This window comes from Momordica charantia, assembly GCF_013281855.1.
Source record: "Momordica charantia cultivar OHB3-1 chromosome 10 unlocalized genomic scaffold, Mcharantia_2.0 BLBB01000010.1, whole genome shotgun sequence".
NCBI lineage: Eukaryota > Viridiplantae > Streptophyta > Magnoliopsida > Cucurbitales > Cucurbitaceae > Momordica > Momordica charantia.
This window is the reverse complement of record NW_028275158.1, coordinates 22,263,941-22,285,446: the sequence shown is the minus strand read 5'-3', so window position 1 is coordinate 22,285,446 and position 21,506 is coordinate 22,263,941. Positions and strand designations below refer to the sequence as shown.

Sequence of the window (21,506 nt, the reverse complement as noted above, 5' to 3'; positions counted from 1 at the left end):
GCACTCTCCACGTCTACGGCCTAATTTTTACCTTGATTCATTTCTATTAATAGGTAAATGGATCATACTAATAATATTTATTAGCCACTAAAGATAAATTAATGTTCCTAAGAAAGTAGGAAAGCGTTGGTTTGACCCAAGAAAAAAAAATGGTGATAGGAGGAGAGGAAGTGGGTGTAATTTGAATTGAATGATGGAGAAGAAATGCGTTGGGAAAAGGCCAACTTTTACAACCACATCTTATGCGATGCCCTAACTCTAACTCTAAGCCCTTTGCTTTCCCCCAATATCTTCTATTCATCCATCGCTCTCCCTCCCATTAATGAATGAAGACATTTCACAAACAAGCAACCCTACCCATCCTCCCCCTCCAAAACTTTTCTCATTTATTCTTACACATCACGTTTCTTCACATTATTATTTTCTCTCTCTTCCTATGTTAATTGATTTCGATCGAACTCTAGAAAATTTTTAATTGATTTTTAAGATGTCAGTTGAACGATGATTTTGGAAAATCAATTCTAACCTCTTGATTGAAGGTATATGTCAATAACCTAACCGCTTTGACCTTTATAAAGGTAAAATTATAGTACCAACAACATAAGAAGAAATTTTCCCTGAGAGTAAGACCATTATTTGAATTCAACACTTTAAACCCATTTGGTTGCTCTTGCTTTTCATATTCATCTCTCTCACCTAAAGTAGGGACTTGGATTCTCACAGCGCCTAAATTTTCAAAACCCTAATAAATATTCCCTTTTCTACTTTATAATTTTTATCCCCCATTGACCCCATACATCTCCCTCTCAACCACTAGCCTCTATATTTCTTAATGTGCACCTAATAATTATATTTCAATCCTTCTTCTTTTCTTTATTTTATTTTTCTTATAGCATATGGCTAATTTATTGAATTACGCTCAAGTACAAATTTTTTACTTTTACCTCCCAATAAAAGAATATTTGGATAATTATCGTACATTTTGAAGTAAATTCATGTTTGATAGCATTTTTTGCTAAACGTAAGGTCGAAATATAAACCATCATTCATTGGTCTAAAGAGATTAGATTAAATAAAAAAGATTTAGAGGAGATTGGTAACCGATTGGTGACCATAAGAGTATGTAAATATTGAAACATGGAGGAAAAACCTTCAAAAAAAAAAAATAATAAACAAAATAGTCTTTTTGCTCTTTCTTTTTTATAAAAAGAAAAATCTAAATCTAAATATTAGATAAGATGTACAAAGATTAAATTATAAAATGATGTGTAATGTATCTTTAATAGATCTATAAGTTTTTTCTAATAGATTTTGAATTTTAAATAGTATCTAATAAGTTTCTGTATTTTTAATTATACATGTTTTAACGTTGGATTTTATCAAACACAAAATTCAATTTTATTCCTAATTACTTTAACTAGAAAAATAGTTTGACTTTTTTTTGATAAAAAGACCCAATTTGTAATTTTACCACACACACACACACATATATATTTTATATTATATATTATATAGGGAAAGAAGAAAAGTGTTGTGAAGGAATTGTGTGGGCATATAATATAAGGCAATATTTGGGCGATTCAAAAGGAGGAACTGACTGTTGGCTTTTCTTTTGGTTTTCTGACGAATAATAACTTTACGCCGTCGAATCAAAATGATCCAAATCCAAAACCAGAGATGAAGAACGGCAACTCTCTGATTCTTTTTCTCAATCGCCGCTTTCTCCGATCTCCCTCTCCTCCTCCGCCGCCCCCCTTCTGATGGTCACCGCTGCCACTTCCCCCGCCGTCCCCTTTGACTCCCCCTCCAAGCGCCGGAAACTGGCTCTCCACCACCGCCCCTCTCCGCCCCTCCTCCCGGATCTTCCCGATGACGTCGCCCACTTCTGCCTCTCCCATCTCCCACCTTCCCTCCTCTTCTCCGTCTGCCGTTCATGGCGGCGCCTCATCTATTCCCCTTCGTTTCCCCCTTTTCTCTCTCTATACGCCGTCGTTTCCTCCTCCTCTCTCTCTCCTCCATCAAACCCCTCTCCCAATTCCCTCCAATTCTTCAATTTCGATCCAATCTCTGCTAAATGGAACCCCCTCCCTCTTCCCCCAAATCGCCCGCCGTTGAATCTCGCGATCCGCCACCCCTCCTTCATTTCCCGGAATCTCCCCGTCCAGTCCATCGCCGTCGCCGGCAAGCTCGTCCTCCTCGCCGCCACCGCCGACAACTTCGCCCCAGCCCTCCCTCGCCCTCTCATCTTCTCCCCTCTCTCCGGCTCCTGGGAGTTCGGCCCACCCCTCGACAGCCCCCGCCGGTGGTGCGCCGCCGGAGCCCTCCGCGGATCCGTCTACGTCGCCAGCGGAATCGGGTCATTCTTCTCCTCCGACGTCGCTCGCTCCGTCGAGAGATGGGAGTTGAAACCCGGCGGCGGAGGTGATCGGTCGGTTTGGGAGAAGGTGAGTGGGTTGAAGGATGGGAGATTCAGCAGAGACGCGATTGATGCTGTGGGGTGGAGGGGGAAGCTGTGTATGGTGAATGTGAAAGGGGATGCGGCGAAGGAAGGGGCGGTGTACGATCTGGAGAAGGATGAGTGGGAGGAGATGCCGGAGGGGATGATCGGAGGGTGGAGAGGGCCGGTGGCGGCCATGGATGAGGAGGTCATGTATGTGGTGGAGGAGGGGAGCGGTAGTTTTCGAAGGTACGATCCGGAGAGGGATTTGTGGGAGGAGATGATGGAGTCGAATAGGCTCAAAGGGGCGGTGCAGATGGCGGCCGGCGGCGGGAGAGCGTGCGTCGTCTGCGGCGGCGGAAGTAGAGGGGAAATCGCGGTGGTGGACGTGGCCGCGTCGCCGCCGAGGCTCTGGTTCGAGCCGGCCCCGGCCGGGATGGAGGTCGTCGCCGTCCACGTGCTGCCGAGAATGGCCGCGCCGGAGTCTTAATGGTCCGTCCGTTACTTACAACCACGAAATTGTTTTTCATTTTTCTTTTTTGACTTTTTTTTTTTTAATAGTGTCTGTTTAGTATATTAAAAAATATATATATTTAGTAGATAATACCGAGATTTAATTAATTGATGTTTTGGGGAGGGGGAAAACAGAGAAAAAAAGTGAAATTTTGTCGGTTTAAAGGAGAGCAGATGTTTAATTTGGTGTTTATTGTATTGTTTTGGTGGGAAATGCAGCAATTTTATTGGTAAACAATTGAATGCTATAAGGGAAATAGAAATTTTACTGTTTGTTTGTTTGTTTATAATACCATAAATGAGATTCAAATTTATCATTCAAAGTTATACTTATGCTGGGTTGTTGGCTATTTGCTGCTTGGATGAATGATTTTTCTTCTTTTTTTTTTCCTTCTATGGTTTGGCTACATGGTCAAAATTTGATTTTAACAGGTTTTAAACGAGTTCGAGATGATTTTAGTTTTTAAGTAAGTTTGTTGTCGATATAAGCATAGCTTAGAACATTTACTCATTCTTTTGAAGTTTGAGGATCACGTTTGTTTGCTCCCTGTGTTGTTGTTCCTTCCCCTGATAACTCTGGTTCTTCTTTGGCCATCTCTTCCCCGTAACGCATAAGCTCTGTAGCTTTGCTTCCATTGTCTCCATTTCATCTCTTCCTTTGATTTTTTTTCCCTTTGTTTTTTTTTTTGTCACTTTCTTTGATTGGGGATAGGAGGAATCACATTGGCCAAGTGGGAGATTGAAACAGCTGTACTGTCTAAAATTTGATAATCTTGAGTTAGCTTGTATTTGAAAATTTCCGACCAGCCAACCGTCTTCCATTTGTTGAGTTCGATACGAACACATATTAGTTGAACTGAAATTGACAAATGACTTTTTGTAGTTTCTAAAATTTAGCCTTTTTTTGAAAATGTTTATCAAAATTTAGAAACGAGAAAACGGAATGGGTTATCAAACATGTTTGTTTCTCATTTTTTTGAGAAATAGGATAAAAAATAAAAAATTGAAATGTTACCAAATGAATCTTAACTTACTCACTCGTTCTTGCTTTATGATCTCTTCAAAGTTGATGGTGGATATTTAAGAGACCTTTGGTTTACGTGTTTGAATTTTGATTGGTTAGGTCTTTGCTTACTTTCTGAATTCACATGAAAAGAAAACAAGACGTGATTGAACTAGTTTTCGATTTATTGAAAATGAGAAACAAAATTGAAGTCAACTATGGATGCTTTTGAGTTAGATTGACATATATGGCAAATCAATCTTCGCTTCATTGCTAGTAGAATTCAAAATCTCAAAAGACTAGAAGCAAACTACTTTAGGACCCAATTCATTTTGAGATGGTCAATTTGTTCTATGGAGGTATTAGAGGAAGGAGTAGAGAAGTGAGGAATGTCGAGGGAGACGAACTAAACAGGAATAAGTGTTGCAATTTTTTAACTTCTGACAAATTATATTCTAACGTAGATTTAATGAAATTACAAAATAGTGGTTTAGTATGAAATTGATGAGATTTAGAGTGAAGCCAGCTAAGCTTGTTGTTGAAATTTATGGACTTTGAAAGATTTAATGGCCATTCTTGTGCATTGATCATGCTTATTTTTTTTTTATGATAGTTTATTTGTGCTGAAATTAGTGAATTTTAAAATTAGCTTTTTGTTAAAATTAGTGAGTGAATGTAGTGAAAGTTGTATAAAACATATCTAAGTCTAAAGTTCTAACCAGAGGAAATTAAAAATTTATGGAAAAGATTTGATTAATCTAGTCAAGTTCAAGAGATAAAATCAATATTTTCCTCGTGTATCGTCAGTTAAAGGAAAATAACATCAAATAAATAAAAATTCTATACAAGTTGGAACTCTAAATAAATAAATAAATAATATATATATATATATATATATATATATATGTATATGTATATATAAAGTATATTCGACACCTTTCCACTGTCAGGAATAAATATTGTCAAAAAAAAAATGTATATTTAACATTTTTTAAGTGTCAAATATGTACCAAGGGAAATAGTTTATTATTATTTTAGTTTTAAAAATTGTGATAAGCATGATAATATCAATAAAAATAGCATGAAATTAATAAATATACATATATCAAGAAAATGAAAATTTAAAACTTCCAATTAACACTTTTGGAAGTGAAATAAAACAATTTCAACAAAAGACTAACAAGAAACCCCTTTTACGTCAAAACTCAAAAAGAAGTCTATTATAATAAATCTGTAAGTATCACATTTTTTAAAATAAAAGTTCATCCATCATTGCTTTTTCTTTAAATATTAGAGTAAAGTAAATTAATTAAATTGTTGAAGACATTAGTTTACCTGCTCTGCCACCGCCCAAAAAGAAGCAAGCAAAGTAGAGTAGGTAAAGAAATAAAATAAAGAGGAGGTTATTTTTAGCATAAAAAAGTCTTTTGTCGCGACAAAAAATACTTTTCACTCAATAATCATGATTTTCAACTGATCTAAAGTGTTTTTGGAAAAAGTCAAAGTAGTGTGAGAAAGCACGCGAAGAGTACATTTGACCAAATATTTAAGTACGTTGTGGGAATTGAACTCATGACTTCTTAGGGACATTTTGACGAAATATTTAATGGGGAGTAGTTCAAAATTATTTTTATGGGTATTGAATCAAACATCAAAATAATCTAGTAAAAAGGTCGGAGATTTAAATCTCCGCCTATTTGTTTGTTAGACTCAAAAAAGTAAATTAACTTCTACTTGCACTCAAACACAAAGCCAACCAGAAAAAACAAACACAAACAAACAAAAAGAGAGAAGGGTAAATGAAATCATGCCAAATTTATTTGATAAACTGTTCTCACTTGACCTGTTTAGTTGTTCAGGTAATGGCAATATGATTTGTGGAGAACACAACTTATTCAGGAAGGGAACTTTGATTAAGAACAGGACATGGGATAAAAGCTTTAAAGCTTGAAACTTAACAAGTCAACATTTCTACATTGCAAGAATCAGGGGATTTGGATCACCTCGTAACTGTGCGAGATCCGAATCGGTGTTTGCTTAGACACGGGTCTCTGTTCCGACCATAGCTCCAGGTTGACTGTTCCAGTTCCCCAGTGGATGAAACTCTTATAAACCTCCTTAATGTTAAATTTGTTGACTAATGCCAATCCCAGACATTTATCAACCAGCTTCCACTCACCTGGAATGTTCATTACAGTGAGAATTTGACTTTTCTTTAGCAAGAAAGAGACTCTAAGGTTAAGAACACATAAGAGTTCTTTCAGATCATATTGAACAGAGCTACTTTTCTGTGATAAGTTAGAGAAAATGATTACCATTAGGTAAAAGATCTCCTTCAAAAAACTGTTCCCCAGACTCTGGCCAGATTTCATGCACAGATCCGTTAATGGATGTGAATGAGATAAAAGATTCCGTGGGATGTAAAAGGTTAAACATTGGGTGGACCCTTAAGCAAACCAACCTGCAAAAAAAATATCCAAATATATATAATTGGACAAATAAATAGATCTCTTCAACTTTTCAAACTTGTACTCTTCCAAACATCCAATTTTCTATCAATGGTTGATGAAAATATCTCACAAAGTTGAGGATAAAGTATAGCATATAGTAATATTTGAGGGGGAAAACCTTGAGAATCCACCAGAACCAGCACCTACTTTAACAGCTATAATGCTGGAGTTAATCTGAAGTACTCTAGCATAATCCTTTGGAATGTATATTTTTCGTCTTAGAGCTAACCCTCCATCAATATCACCTTCCAATTCAAGAGATTCCTCATCGCCTGCATGCTCGAAGTTCCGACTGAAAGAACAGTAGTACAATAAATCGAACCGTTTTATATCAAATAATAAGAAAGGGAAAGCACTAGTTATTTCAAAATTTTGATTTCTGACCCACGGCTATGCCGCAGTTTCTCATTGTCATTTTAAATGATCTATTTCCATTCAGGTGAGGAGTAGGATGTGCATTATAATGGTACATCTGAAATCTTGAATAGCTTGACTTGTGATGTAGTTTCAGACACCAGCCAAGCAGCAGATATAACTAGAGTCTCAAAAACTGGCAGTCCAATGCTATTTAATAAAATTTAAGAGAAAGTTTCATGTACCTGGCTCAATTTATTAGTTTCAACTGTAAACTTGAATAAGCAGAGCAATTAATACCTTCAATTTGTCAAAGTTTATCTTCTATAAAAATCTGTGGCTAGCTATGAAAACTTCGGTTCACCAAAACTATTTCTGTGGGAACTAATAATTCTGGTAGCTTAGTTCCAACGTTTTATCGTTCAGTTTCAGCATTTTTCTGCCTACTTAAATTTGTTGTTAGGTTAGAGTATCTTTATACTTCAACTTGGATATTTATGTAGCTTTATCTTGAGCATTTTATTGGTTGGATTTTGTGTGATTTATTGGTTGACTCGAGAGCAATTTTCTAATTCAGTTTTGACGATGTATTAATTGCATAAGTTACTCAAGCTTAGCGTTAATTGGATGAAATTGAAAGTTTAGGTCAAATGACTAGTATAGAAAATGAAACTTCCTAAACGTAGATACCGGTTACAGAATGACGTAATGAAGTTATTCAAGCATAGGTTGGGGAATTTACTCAATGATGCTATATTCCTCGGTACATCCAGCAGATAGGTACTCTGTACCACTAAACTCTTCATAACCATTAATATCAATCTTGCTTTGGAGCCATTGTATACCTGAGCACTCACAGAAATAGATATAAGAAACACCATCATTATAATAATTTTTTAGCGAAAGAAACCATCATTATAATAATGATTAGTCTAAAATATAAATGACAATCTCATAATTATTAGAACAAATGTTGTTAGATCAAAGCAAAGCTATAATATAAAGATAACCATCACAGTGGTCTTCCTTGAAATCATGTAATTGTTTGCAACCATACTAAGACTCCGCCACTTGGGATTATGCATTCCATTTCTAGGCATGGGAAATGGATGGTGATCAGCTGATATGCAAGGGTAGTTAAGGAAATTTGTAAATTAAAGATAGATGGAATTAATGAAAAATAATAGTTAGTTATAGGAGTTTAAGACATGAGAAAAGTACTAGAGTTGCTTGGGGAGGGAAAAAAATACATCTCTGCAGGTGGGAAGTAGGTTAGATTCTTAGTAAACAACCAGCTAATCTTAGCTAGAGGGAGAGTAAAAAATCTCGAGGCTTTCTGATTCCTCGATGCTGCCTCTTTGAGGGTAGTTTTCAATTTTCATTAAGCTATCTTCAATTTGTCTATCCTATCCTTCTAATTTTCACCACTAGAGCGTATAGTATAACACAGCGTAAGAGAACTTTATATTGACTGACAATTAGTGTGCATTAAATCACAATCAAAACTTCCTAGTTTTGAGACACAAAAATTTACAGAATTCATGACCATACTAAATATGAAATTATAAATAAATCATGCGAATGTCGTTATATACGCTAGCATCACGAGGAGGAGGGTATCCTTTTGGCATTTTGGTGGGTCAGGTATTAGGAGAGATCAGGGAGCTCTCAAATTATCCCGACATTTACCATATCTAAATTATCAATAATGGAAGTGGGTTCTATCATATACCCAAGTACTGATAGTTTCTCTTCTCTGTGAATCAACAGTTCTATACATTATTATCAACAAAAACTGGGCCCTCAAGAATTTATATCCATTGAAATTTGAACAGAAAAATTACAAAACCAGACCCAACCTCATCAGTCTGCCAGCTTTACGCAACCCGCCAGCTTCTCTGGGTCAAGTTGCGTTCTGTAGTAGTAGGTCCAACACCACAACCTCGTATGATTAAACACCTTTATCTTTCCCTACATCTAAATCTATCAATGTAACAATTTTTCTCTCTCATCTCACCCAACCTATAACTTATTTGAGTCAAGCTAAGAAAAAATTATTGAATGAGGTCGCTGCAGTGTGGCTACTTCTAATGATGGATGCAAATCTAAAATCTATACACCTCTAGTAACCATTAGATAAAGATTTGAAATACATTTTGTAATTTCTCTCTCAAACATTCTCGTTAACTGGAAAGAGGTGTCTAAGCCACTGGAAGTGGGTGTCCTGGGCATTGGGAATTTGAGGCTTAGGAACGAGGCTTTATTGGCTAAATGATTGTGGCGTTTCTTCCATGAATCTAATGCCTTGTAGCGAAGGATTATCGTGAGCAAGTATGGGCTGCATCCGTTTGATTAGATTCTGGTAGGTGGGTCTAGTGAGCAACTACAATCCTTGGAAGGCTATTGCTTTGTGTTTTCCTGTTTTCTCTCAATCCTTACGTTATGTTGTGAGGGAGGGTCTTAATACTTACTCCTGGGAGGAAACTTGGGTAGGAGATAAACCTATGTGCCTTGCGTTCCCTCAGATTTACTATCTTTCATAAAAGAAGCTTCTTTCAGTGGCTGAGATTATGAGTCCTAAGGGGGGTGGTTCCATCCTTTTCTTTGGGGCTTACTCGTTCCTTGATAGATCGTGAAACTTTAGAGGTTTCCACGTCTGTTGTCCGAAGTTTCCTTCTATTCTAGGAGGGAGGATGTGAGGGTGTGGACCCCAACCCTTCGAAAGGTTTTTCTTGTAGCTCCTTCTTCCATATCCTGAACTCCCCGTCTTCTCCTTCTTCTTCTTCCCCATCAACCCCTTGGTTCACCTTTCTTTGGAAGATTAAAATTCCAAAGAAGATTAAGTTCTTTGGGTGGCAAGTCTTTCCTGGAAAAGTCAATAACATGGATCGTATTAAGAGGATATCTTCCTTTTGTCTAGGTCCGCAGTGGTGTGTTATCTGTAGGAGTGCCTCGGAGGACCTCGAGCATTTGTTGTGGACCTGTCACTTCGCGCAGGATTTATGGCTTCGGTTCTTCAGATGTTTTGAATAGTGTGGGTCCGTTCTAGAGTGTATAGGGTGATGATGGAGGAAGTGCTGTTATTCCCCCTTTTCATGACAGGGGTCGTTTTTTGTGGCAAACGTGTTTTCTGGCTACTTTATGGGGTATTTTGCTGAAGAGAACAGTAGATTGTTTAGGGGTAGAAAAAACTGTGGATTATGTTTGGGATCTCATTAGATTTAATACTTCTTTATGGGGATCGATCACTAAGGCTTTTTGTAATTATCAGTTAGGCATCATTCTTTTGGATTGGAGCCTTTTATTTAGGGGGTTACCTCTTGCAGGGCTATTTTTTTCTATGCCCTTCTTGTTTTTGTATCTTTTTTCATTCTTCTCAATGAAAGCATAGTTTCTTATTAAAAAAACATTCAACAGATAAACTACCAGCCACGGCATAGTAGCCTCCACCAATAATTTATCAAGGTTGAGTTTGTTTGTAATTGCAATTGAAACGCCACAAGCATCTATTCTAGCCCTATACCTACCCTGAATTACCCTTCCTCCATATGTTACTTCAGAAAATATCTCTCTCTCTACCTTACTCCCTAGAAAAGAAAAGTACTTGCAGTATCATAATGGCTGAAAACAAAAAGATAATGGAAAAGAAGCAGAGAATTTAAATTCTGAATGATAGAGTCTTAGACAGAACAGAAAATCCTGACTGCACCTTGCCGAGAATCATCAGGAGTAAGGTTATTAGCTAGATGCTCCTATAATTGAGAGAACGAGTCCAATTTGAGATATGTCAATTGGACATGGAACATAAATTTTTTAGAAGAGAATGAAACCACAATGAAAGTGAAGTGAATAATATGGCTATCAGCCTAAAATTATTATCTTCACCAATTACTATGGTGAGACTTCAAAGAACAGGTTCTAGTTCCTTACTTCGAGAGCATCATTCCTTAGTGTTAGAATCCATATAAATGAACTAAATTTACCCAACCCATCAGCTTAAGCTTTTGGGTTGAGCGGTGGTTTATTCATTCTTAAGATGGTATCAGAGCGGGAGGTCCTATGTTCGAACCCCTACATTATCGTTTCTTCCCCATTTATTATTATTTCCACTTGTTGGGTCTTGATGTTTTCCAAGCCCACAAGTGAGGGGGAGTGTTAGAATCCATATAAATGAATTAAATTTACCCAACCCATCAGCTTAAGCTTTTGGGTTGAGTGGTGGTTTATTCATTCTTAAGACTTAGTTTGCCAACAATTTATTTATACACGAAGGACAAAGGATGACAAGGGACAAAGTGTGACAGGTAGTGGGAGTGCATTTTTTGTACTGGTCCCCCTTTGCATCCTTGAACCGAAAACCATATTTCGACTAACCTAGCATTCTCCATCCTTCATTCAATTCTTTCGAAATCATTGGCTCCTTAGGGTTTTGTGCCCATTAGGGTTTTGATGCCCATTAGGGTTTTGCGCCCATTAGGGTTTTGCGCCATTAGGGTTTTGTGCCCATTAGGGTTTTGTGCCTTAGGGTTTTTTGTTCATTGCTATCCAACACCACCACCGCCGACCGCCGCCGCCGCCGACCGCCGCCTGTTTTGTTTGGTTCAAGTGGTTTGATTTGGTTCTGTCGTTTTGTTCAAATAAGTTCGCTTGTTTGTTATGGCTGAGAAGAAATCAATCGTAACTTCTGAGGTGATCCCAATGATATCAAAAAATCACAGAACACAAGTTGAATGGATCAAACTATTCTTCATGGAAAATCAATTTTCGTCTTTTTTTGCGAAGTATTGATATGGACGATCACATAACTGAGGATCCGCCTAAGGATGAGAGCAAGAAAGCTTGGTTACAGGATGATGCTCGACTGGTTCTGCAGATCAAGAATTCGATCGAGTGCTGAATCAGAATATAGAGCTATGGCACAGTCGGTGTGTGAATTAGTACGTGAGGGAAGAGCCCCTGCACAGGCATTCTATTATTTTGGTATTTTCTGGACTTAGAATTTGTTCCGAGGAAGAGAGATCCTGGCCTCTCAAAGAGCTAGGGAACTTTTTTGGCTGTTTTACTAGTGGAATTTGCTGAGATAGGTCATCTGAGACCTATAACATGCCCCATTACATTAAAAGAAAAGTAATATCGATTACGTTGTCTGAATTACTTAAAAAAATATTAGAACAATGATAAAGTTATTACCTGAAGGAAGGTGTGTCATGGAAACTATTCTCCCCCCAATCCAGGGAATGACTTTAACAGACCAATGGGCACCTTTCAGTTCAACAGGAATCTTTGAAAGTGCCACTCCCTTGTGTTCAGGAACATCTTCGACATCTGGCAAAGTCTTAGCAATTTCTACACGACAGTCATTGAATAATAAATCATAAGTAAGAATGGAGATAAATGAAACTCAAGAATGCATTAATTGTTAACTGTCAACTATGTTAGCCGAAACATTGCCCAACAAGAACTGTCTACATCCTACGATCCTAAAAATTTAAACTCTTTTGAATTAATTAACATTAAGAAGACAGCTTTTCTCAGTGCAATGCAAGCTGCAGTTAGAGAACCAAATAAATGTTAAGACACTAGGAAAAGGTCCGAGAACAAATTTTAAAGCTTAGACTAAGTGTATTGAGCCTAAACACAGAAATAGGAATATAGGAGAAAATGTCTCATAATTTATAGTACATGTAAAATCGTTGACCATTTTTCCCTTGATAATTGAGGTGTTCAATCTAGCTCTTGTGCACTTTGGCTAATCCAATAGGACAACTACTCGATCTTACAACATTCAGCATCAAAAAATTTCAAAAAATTCAAAATTATATATTCTAGGGAGGGGGTAAACGTAGTTGGAACAATGACCTTAAAACTATCTGAGTGTATAATTAGTCTTTTGACCATTGGACCTATTCATGGTGGTTTAATAATATGTCGGCAAAACTAAAGAATATAAGTGAAAAAATAAACAACAAATCTATAGTAGAACATGGCTAGATCCCATATATAGGCCTATTGATCTGTTAAAAGTAAAACATCAAGATGGAGGAGAAATTTGTCTGGCCCAATTTTTTTTCAAGATTCAGATAGACCTTGGCAAGAAATTTGGCATTTCGTGGTTCTTGTCCCTTCCTTTTGAAGGGTTCTGTCTAATTCTTTTGTAATTATGATTTTCCTTGCATCATGGCCAATTGGATAAGTTTTGTAACTCCTTGGTCGTGTTTGGGGCATTTTCTCCATTTTGTATATCACATTCATTTATGAAATTTTCTTTCCCATATAAAAACTATATGTTGAAACATAAGCCAGAAGAGAACAAGACAGGAGCAGCACTACTACCTAATCGATGATGATATTCCTTCTCGCTGATGGCTACCAGGTCAGCCACTTGTTGTTCAGAGGGTAAAGTCACTTGCAAAACATCACCATCTATGCCCCAAGCCTCAATCTGGAGGTATAGAGAATTAGAATATGAATCTTACATAGAGCCCAGGGGACCTCAATTAATGTCCACTAACAAAAACAATATACCTTGGCCCCTCCACCAAGTAATATTTGAACATGTAGATGCCGTTTTGGCCTTGTCCATGATCCTTCAGTTCTCGAAACTTGAACAGTAACAACCGAAGATTCTAGTTCTGCAACATAATGTGTCAATAGGTATGCACCTAAGCTGAAACCGTATCCATCACCATCATCTTCAAATAGGACACCCTTAGCCTTTCCTGTAAATAAGATTGAAAATTATTAAACTTCCATCAGAAAAGAGATGCCAAGATATGCTGATTCTGCCTTGTAAAAGCACCCAAATCCAGAGATATTCTACAATTTCTCTAAATTATAAACAAAAACTTTCATATTTTTAGTCTGGCATAGAATGAAGACTATCCTAGAGTGGGCTTCAAGTAATAAATGGTCCTCATTACTAAATCAGTCTACACTTTTCAAGTGAAGAAAAATGGAACTCATTACACAGATAAGAATATAACTATTTGCGCGTCAGACAAAGAACAATAACATCACCATTTTCATCCAAAGCCACGAGAAGAGAAATGTCATCAGATGGATTTGCCTCTCCAGTATGCTGATGAGGAGGACCTAGAGGAACAATTGATCCACCTTGCAAAAATAAGGCTGGTAGATCCTGAAATGGCCCAATCAAAACACATGCAAAAAGATAAGGAAAGAAAGATAGAAACAAAGCAATTAGATCAGCAAGCAGAACTTACCGGATGCGAGTCATCAAAATCAAATCTCAACCAAACTCCCTTGGGCAATGTAAAATTTAAATTGTGCATCCCTTGATTGGGCAAAGTGCTGTTCAAGAACTAGTGTTAGCACAAAATAATTGGATTGATACTCCACCAACCCCCTACTTAACCATTGATGTCCAAAAATTACCCAGAAGCCAATATTTAATAAAAGAAACAAGAACCTTGAATAGATTAAAATTGAACCGAGAAGAAAAGAATTTTCAATTTTCCTCAATTTGGGATCTCTTGAATCTGCAAAATGTTAAAATCAAAGTAAAAAAAAAAAAAAGAACTAGGATGATCAAGAAAACATATAAAAAAAAGATAAGTATGAGAATCCACCAGCGAAAAAAACAGGAGTTGCAACAGGAACACCAGTCGTATGAGCCATATAGAAAAGAGTGTATATATGTGGTAATAGGCGGTAGCGTCTCTTCAATGCTAGGCGGCAGACTTCTTCACACTAACAAAGGATCAAAGTTAACATTCAAATCATTTGAGTATATCAGAAAGAGTCGATAATATAAAAATTGAAACCTACCAGCTAATTAAACAATTAGCAATATTACAACCTATAACCCATGAAAATAAAGGTATTCATCACACTTAGTCATTTTATGGAGTGAGGTCCAAGTAATTACACACCCAATCTTCTGGACAAAAATGATCTTTCTCATAAATATTACAAACCTCTTCTCCAAATGACCATGGTTCATGGTCAGCAGTGCTGGTTTCAGAATGCCCACGGCAGAAAGGAAACAGAGCACCAATTCCCATCCACCTTCCAAAAAGCTTAGGTGTTGCATTTCCAGCAAAGCCACCAATATCAGGTCCAGATAGTGGCTGACCACTGAGTCCCTGAAGAACAGGGAGTGAGGCTAGTGAAGGAAATGAGATTATGAATAATACCTATTAAATTATGTAGGTAGTTAAATTATATTCAATCCTATTGGATATGCTTTGAACACCATGTCAGCCATTTCTCTCCTATCAAACCCATAATCAACCCTTTTATCTTAGAAACACGTAATGAAAATAGGAACCAGAGAAATATATTGATAAGGAAAGAAAAACAAAAGGATAAGTATCAAGTAATTCGAGTTAGGAGGACCCCTCCTCTACTGAGTATTCTTACTCAAGCCTAAACCTCACTAAACAATTCTACCTTCATCCCTTTCCCCTCACTTTATTTATAACAAATTCCTTCTAACCCTACAACATTTGGTGTCGGAAAACACATAGGAATTACTAGTTCCTAAGTTAGGTGACCGTCATGAGGTTTGAACTCATTCCCTCTCAATTAAAAATAGCCCATTTGAACCAATGAGCCACTGATGATGGTTTACCCTTATTATTCTATTAATATCCCTAATTACCCAAAAGCATTCCTATCAAAAATATGGTCACATGCATCCATGCCAGCTGATTCTTCCACCAACGCAAACTACTTTTGGCTACTCAATTAACTAAGGTTAGGTAGATTGCAACCATTGGAAAAGAAGTAAAGGAAAAAAAAAAGGGTCTTATTTTAGCAAAAACTATTATGACATATGCAAATAGAAGAGGAAAATTTGCATAGATGATAAAAATACTAACTACTTGTAACAGTGTTTTATTCTACAAATTGATTGATAATCTAGGATATCATCTTCTTGGTTGACATATTTTCACATCCACTTCTAAGTGAATATAACCAATATGAATATTTAATAATGAAGTACAACGTGTTGTATCGTAGGCTCAATTCAAAATACTACTCCAATTGCTACTTACCAACTGAAGTACCATGGAGATACTCATGTGAAGATGATCCCAGCTTGAAAGGTTATCACCTGTCCATGTGGCAGCATATCTTTGGCTACCAATAAAACCAGCCCTAGTGAGAACAAAAGGACGCCTATCACTCTTAGCCAATTTCATGCCTTCATATGTTGACTTAGCCATCAACATTCCATACACCTGAAGTAGGCAACCAGTGTTATTTATGGCTAAATAAACATTAGATGGCATGTTGTACATCGTGAAGCAGAGTTTTCAAACCACATTTAGGAATGCTTTGGGTATATTCTGGCCAAAATATTTACGAGAAAATAGTTTTGAAGTGTGTATGGAAAATATTGGTTCAAGGTTATGCTATGGAAAATATTGGTTCAAGGTTATGCTAGGGACTATACATTGTGATAGTAAGAATGATTCTGGCAACCACCGAATTCTTCGTCACCTCTGTGAATGTTGCTCTCGGGCATCGTTTTTGTGACAGCCTGAAGAAAAGTGATAAGGTTAACTGGCAATTACTAACAAAAATGCAAGCACTGATTTGGGAGGGAAAAAAAAAGAATATACATGTAAAATTACCTTGAAAATAGCTGGTTCATTCATGTCATTCCATATACCATCGACACCATTAGAAACAAAATCCTTGACTAAATTTGCCCACCAAGATCGAGCTTTAGCTTGTGTAAAGTCAGGAAAAACGCAAGGCCCAGGCCAGACCTCACCTAAGACAATTAAGAATTGGTTTTACCATCCAAATACCACAATTTAAGTGCCAATAACAAGATGACACTTACCTACGTAATGATCTCCATCAGCTTTTTGGACCCAGATATCTTTTTCAGAACCACTGTCATAGACAAAATAACCCTTTTCATGTTTGATTCCAGGATCAAGCATCCAAATAGCTTTAAAACCAATTTGGTGAAGCTCATTCACCAAAGTTTTTGGATCAGCAAAACGTTCCTGAGATAGTATCACTATTATTTATTCTCCATGTCACTGCAATATTTTATGTCCTTGATTCAAACTATTTATTTTACTAGAACATAATAAGTACTAAAGATGTTATAATTAAGTCTTTTTTTTTCATTTTTTGGATAAGAGATGATTTCATTGAATCAATGAAATACAAAAGCACAAAACGATGCCAAAGAAATACGTAAAAGCTTCCCAATTAGAATGTATAGGAAAGATATGATAGCTAAGTTAAAACCCCAAAAAGGGAGAGATATGCATGTGAAGAACCATTTACACATATGATCTCATTCAAGATGACTAAAAGAGAGTGGCCTTTGATGGAGATCAGTTAGAGACTGACATACGGGGTCGAAAGTGAAACAACGGAAACCGTCCATGTAGTCTATATCCATCCATATAACATCACAGGGTATATCTTTCTCTCGGAATGTTCTCGAAACCTACAAAAGTAGTTTGCTTATAAATTAGAAAAATAAGCCAATTAGCCATTGAACTATTCCTTATAGGGCCTGGAATAGACTAAATTCTAACTAAAAATGGTAAGTACATTGAATTTTGCATAATCAGGAATATAAAATGCAAGATAAATTCAGCATTACTAACTACCTCAAGTACTCTATCAGCAGAATCATAGCTCCAACGGCATTGGTGGTAGCCTAAGGCCCATTTTGGGGGCATAAACACAGTTCCTAGTGGGAAAATAACCAGTTAAAGCTTAAAGCAAAAGCAGCAGGTTTTTAAACACACATGCCCGCACACACTTAAAAATTTAAAATCCCAGTAATAGATAATGATGACTCAATTTTCACAATCAAATTTATGGGCAATAATTACATTAACCAAAAGTTAAAGATAATTAGGTGGTTCTTTTGATGTCAGAAGGAAGAGAATCAGCTCGTTAGCTTTATTTAGATTTTTTTTTTTAACCTTAGAAACAGACATGGGACTAAGAGTCCTACAAATGGAATCCAGATCTCATCTCAATGATTGATTCTAACAGCAAAGGTGTCGATTAGATTTGGGAGCTAGTAGAACAAACATAGGAAATAGTAGAATTTTTAGCAGTGGAGAGGTCTTGGGGAAACTTTGGGAGCTAGTTAGATTTAATACCTTTATGCGTGGGTGTCGGTTTCTAAGGCTTTTTGCAATTACCAGTTAGGTGTCATTTTTTGGATTGTGGTCTCCTCTTATTTGTTGGTCCCCTTTTGGCGAACTTATTTTTGTATGTCCCTTGTATATTCTTTCATTTTTCCTCAATGAAAACTTGGTTTCTTAGAGATAAGAAACAGTAAGGGTAGTGCATCTTAGCAGCATTTGCAGAAAAATGGTACAGACTCAACAAGTATGAACTTGTTAGATTACCATAAATTGCAAGAGTTTATATTTTTATGTTACGCTTAATTTAACACTTCCAATTACTTATAATCACGAACTTTGCAACTACAAGGGGTTACTTAATCCATGTGGTTGAATCCAAATGCCTTTACCCACATACTCAACATAAAGTACGTTTCCATTTTGAAGAAAAGTAGGCTCTCATCAAGTGATCAGATCAGATCAATGAGTAGTCATTTAGTAACAGTAGATGATTCCACAAAATCTAAAAGGAAAAAAGAAAAGAAAATTAGACTAATACAATGTTACAGAAAACAGATTAATTCCTGTAGTTAATGAAATCACTCCTCCCTACAAATCAAGCATCAAAGAAAAATTGAGAGTGCAACTCGTAAACGATTTCTTACATCCTATTTTGGTTTAGCATGAGTTGGATCTCAGTAGACATGGAAATATTATGAGTTTTAGCAAGGCAACAATACAGAAAAAACTTCAAATTGAATATAAAATTACCAACTGCACTAGAGAAGGCCTTCAAAACTGCAGTTGGTGATGAAAATGGACCAAACGTAATGACAGGATATGACGAAGGGGCAACAAATTGTATTATTGAATCTTTCCTCAGATCAATCTGCAATAATACAGATTTTTTAACCGTTATAATAGCAATCACAGGTGAGATATCTGAAGATCGTAACTTCAAGGACGAATTGTTGAAGTACCTCACAACGCAGGGATGTGTCAGCAAGGACACCTAGTGCCTGCCCATTTGGAAGAATGGCTAGCACCCATGGATGTGCTTGGTACAAAGATGTAGTTCCAGCACCATAACCATATGCATCTGTATTCCAAGTGAAAATCTACAAGGGAGGGAACTGCTAAAATCAAGAAGCATTAACCAACTAATATCAAGCATACCAAATTATTAACTTACCCTTTTCCCCGTTCGCTCAAGCTGTCCACTAACTTCCCCAGTTCCATAAAAGGAGGTGCCAGCAGGAAGCTGTAGAAGTCAAGTTTGTCAAACTAGTATACTAGAAGAAGATATGAACATAACACTATAAGAATGATACAGTGACTTTTCCGATAACTGCCAGAGACCAAAAAACAAAGGCTAAATTACAAAAAATACCCTGAACTTCGCCCTGGACTTTTGAGGCTAAATTAACCTCTGTTTCAAAGATACCACTGTCATTTCAAAAGTTTTAATACTACCCTTTGACCTTTCAACATTTCAAAAATATCTTTTGAGCAAACATTCGTTAATTTATTTTGAACGGAAGTCGACGTGCCAGAATCTGAAACAACGTGACAATTAACATCTCAATTTTGCCCTAAAAATCTTCTCCCCTTGTAAAGAGAGTTGCTTCGCCAATGTCTACCCAATTTTTGCCCTTATCCCCCTTTTATAAACGGCAGTTCTTTCCACATTTCTTCTCTTTTCAAACTTAATCCTAGCAAGCTTCCGCGTTAATTGTCACTTTGTTCTAGATTCTGTCATGTCAACTTTCCATTCAAAATATTAACGGATGTTTACCATTTTTGAAACGCTTATGAAGTATTGAAACTATTGAAAGGATAAGGGTATTTTTCAAATATAGGGCAAAGTTCAGGGTTTTTTTTGTAATTTAGCCAAGAACAAATGATAATATTTATACAAAAACAGACCTCCAGTTTAACAATCTGCTGGCCAAGAAGACACTCAAAAACAGGAACATATGTAGGAAGCTTTTGGCTAGAAATTGGCGTGTCTCTGTCCTCGGATCTTAAGAAAGAAAAACTCGGGTAAGCCGCAGCTCGATCATGTGAAGAACAATCAAATCGAAAAACCCCATCCTCCAGAATAGGCTCAAAAATCATATTCCCTGAGATAGTATCTGTTGTGATTCCTCTCTCTTTTCCGTCCGCCATTTTACACGTAAAACTTCCAGAAATCAACTTCTGATTGATCTTCTTTCTCCTGCATCCCACAGAGAGGGAAAAAAAAAAGAACAAAAACATTCAGATAGTTAAGCCTCCTTGATCAAGTACCCACACTTTGGAATCACAATATCACCATGGTAATTAAAATTGAGAATAATTTGCTCATGGTTAACCGCATAACATTCAGAATCTTTAACAGAACTTAAAAAATCGAAAGAAACAGCTCAATTTTGTAGACCAAGATTTGCCACACCATACAAAAAGAAAACTAAAAAAGGATGTCTATGAGAAACTGAATTTCAAGGATCAGAGTCTATAAATAGCAGAATCTTATTTCTGAAATCACACAGACTGTTAGAACTTTCTCCTTCCTCAGAGCTAATAGACTACATTGAAATAGCAACTTCCAATCCAAAAAGTTTCCGAAGTACCCAAAAAATGTAATCAAATTGAGACAGCCTTTTCTCCATTAAATCCTCAGAATAGAAAAAAGAAACCCATCGAAATCCAAAGTAAAGAGAGAAGAAAAAAAAAACCTGGGAAGAGGAAGATGAAGCTTCTTCAAATCCCGAGGAGGAACACCGGATACTGTTGTAGCAGAAAAATTAGATAGAAAATTGGGAGTCCGATTAAGGCGAGGAATATATCCCCATGCTCCACCCACTAGGCCACTCGATACTGATGCTTCTTCCATCGTTTTCCAACTCTTTAACTTTTAATATTATTTTCCAAAAAGTATGAACAGCCCTCATCATAATTTTTGAAGATTAAATAAGTAGTGAAGTTTCTCTGAATCTACGTCTTTTCAGTGTCACATGTTGCTGCTGCCCTTGTGTTTGTTTCAGCTTCTGCAATGGCCAAGAAGTGAGAAATGGCAGAGATTCACCATTGCGTTCATAAGGATTAATTAACAAATTCAATTCCAGTAGTTCTATGAAATGGGTTAATTTCTCTTTTTCACTTCAAGACATCAGGAAAGAGAATCAGTGGTGGATGTGGTGTGGGGGCGGGAATTTCTTCTAGAATTGTGTTGGAGTGGCAGCGGGTCCAAGTGCAATTCGTGGCCGGACATGTCTGTCATTTTTTTACAGTGAAAAGAAAAAAAATTCGACAAAATATTGAAAACAAAAAAAATAGCAGTGATATATCCCTCGTATTAATATTAATCATTTTTAACTTATTTAAAAATAAAAAAAATATTTATCCGTTAATTTAAATATTTTTACGAATTTATAATTTCTCTCACTTTTATAGAAATTTCTATGACACGGACGTTTTATCGATATTTTCATGAAATTGAGACCCGGGTATTTTCATTAACATCAATATTTAAAATCTTGAGTCCAAGAGAGCTCGAGAATTTCATGCCTAGAAAATTTCTTTTTTTGGTTTTTATTAGGTTTAAATACTACTTAAATTTCTATATTGTA

The 21,506-nt window shown here is 36.6% G+C and overlaps 2 protein-coding genes across 2 annotated transcripts; one reads left to right on the top strand and one right to left on the bottom strand.

The window, feature by feature from the left end:
• Window positions 1–1,525: 1,525 nt before the first annotated feature.
• KUF1 (KAR-UP F-box 1) lies at window positions 1,526–3,283 on the top strand. Its single transcript, XM_088117232.1, has one exon. The coding sequence runs from the start codon at window positions 1,761–1,763 to the stop codon at window positions 2,925–2,927; it is 1,167 nt and encodes a 388-aa protein (XP_087973358.1). The 5' UTR covers window positions 1,526–1,760; the 3' UTR covers window positions 2,928–3,283.
• Window positions 3,284–5,749: 2,466 nt separating this feature from the next.
• HGL1 (heteroglycan glucosidase 1) lies at window positions 5,750–20,966 on the bottom strand. Its single transcript, XM_022289615.2, has 23 exons — window positions 20,613–20,966; window positions 19,822–20,113; window positions 19,088–19,156; window positions 18,876–19,013; window positions 18,667–18,784; window positions 17,425–17,507; window positions 17,163–17,258; window positions 16,635–16,803; window positions 16,420–16,562; window positions 16,239–16,325; window positions 15,838–16,023; window positions 14,755–14,922; window positions 14,407–14,527; window positions 14,247–14,316; window positions 14,041–14,128; window positions 13,835–13,955; window positions 13,343–13,536; window positions 13,151–13,259; window positions 12,008–12,163; window positions 7,560–7,662; window positions 6,582–6,755; window positions 6,269–6,414; window positions 5,750–6,132 (listed from the first exon to the last, which is right to left on the bottom strand). Exons 1-23 carry the CDS (start codon window positions 20,768–20,770, stop codon window positions 5,939–5,941), a joined length of 3,183 nt encoding a protein of 1,060 aa, XP_022145307.1. The 5' UTR covers window positions 20,771–20,966; the 3' UTR covers window positions 5,750–5,938.
• Between the last annotated feature and the right edge of the window lie 540 nt (window positions 20,967–21,506).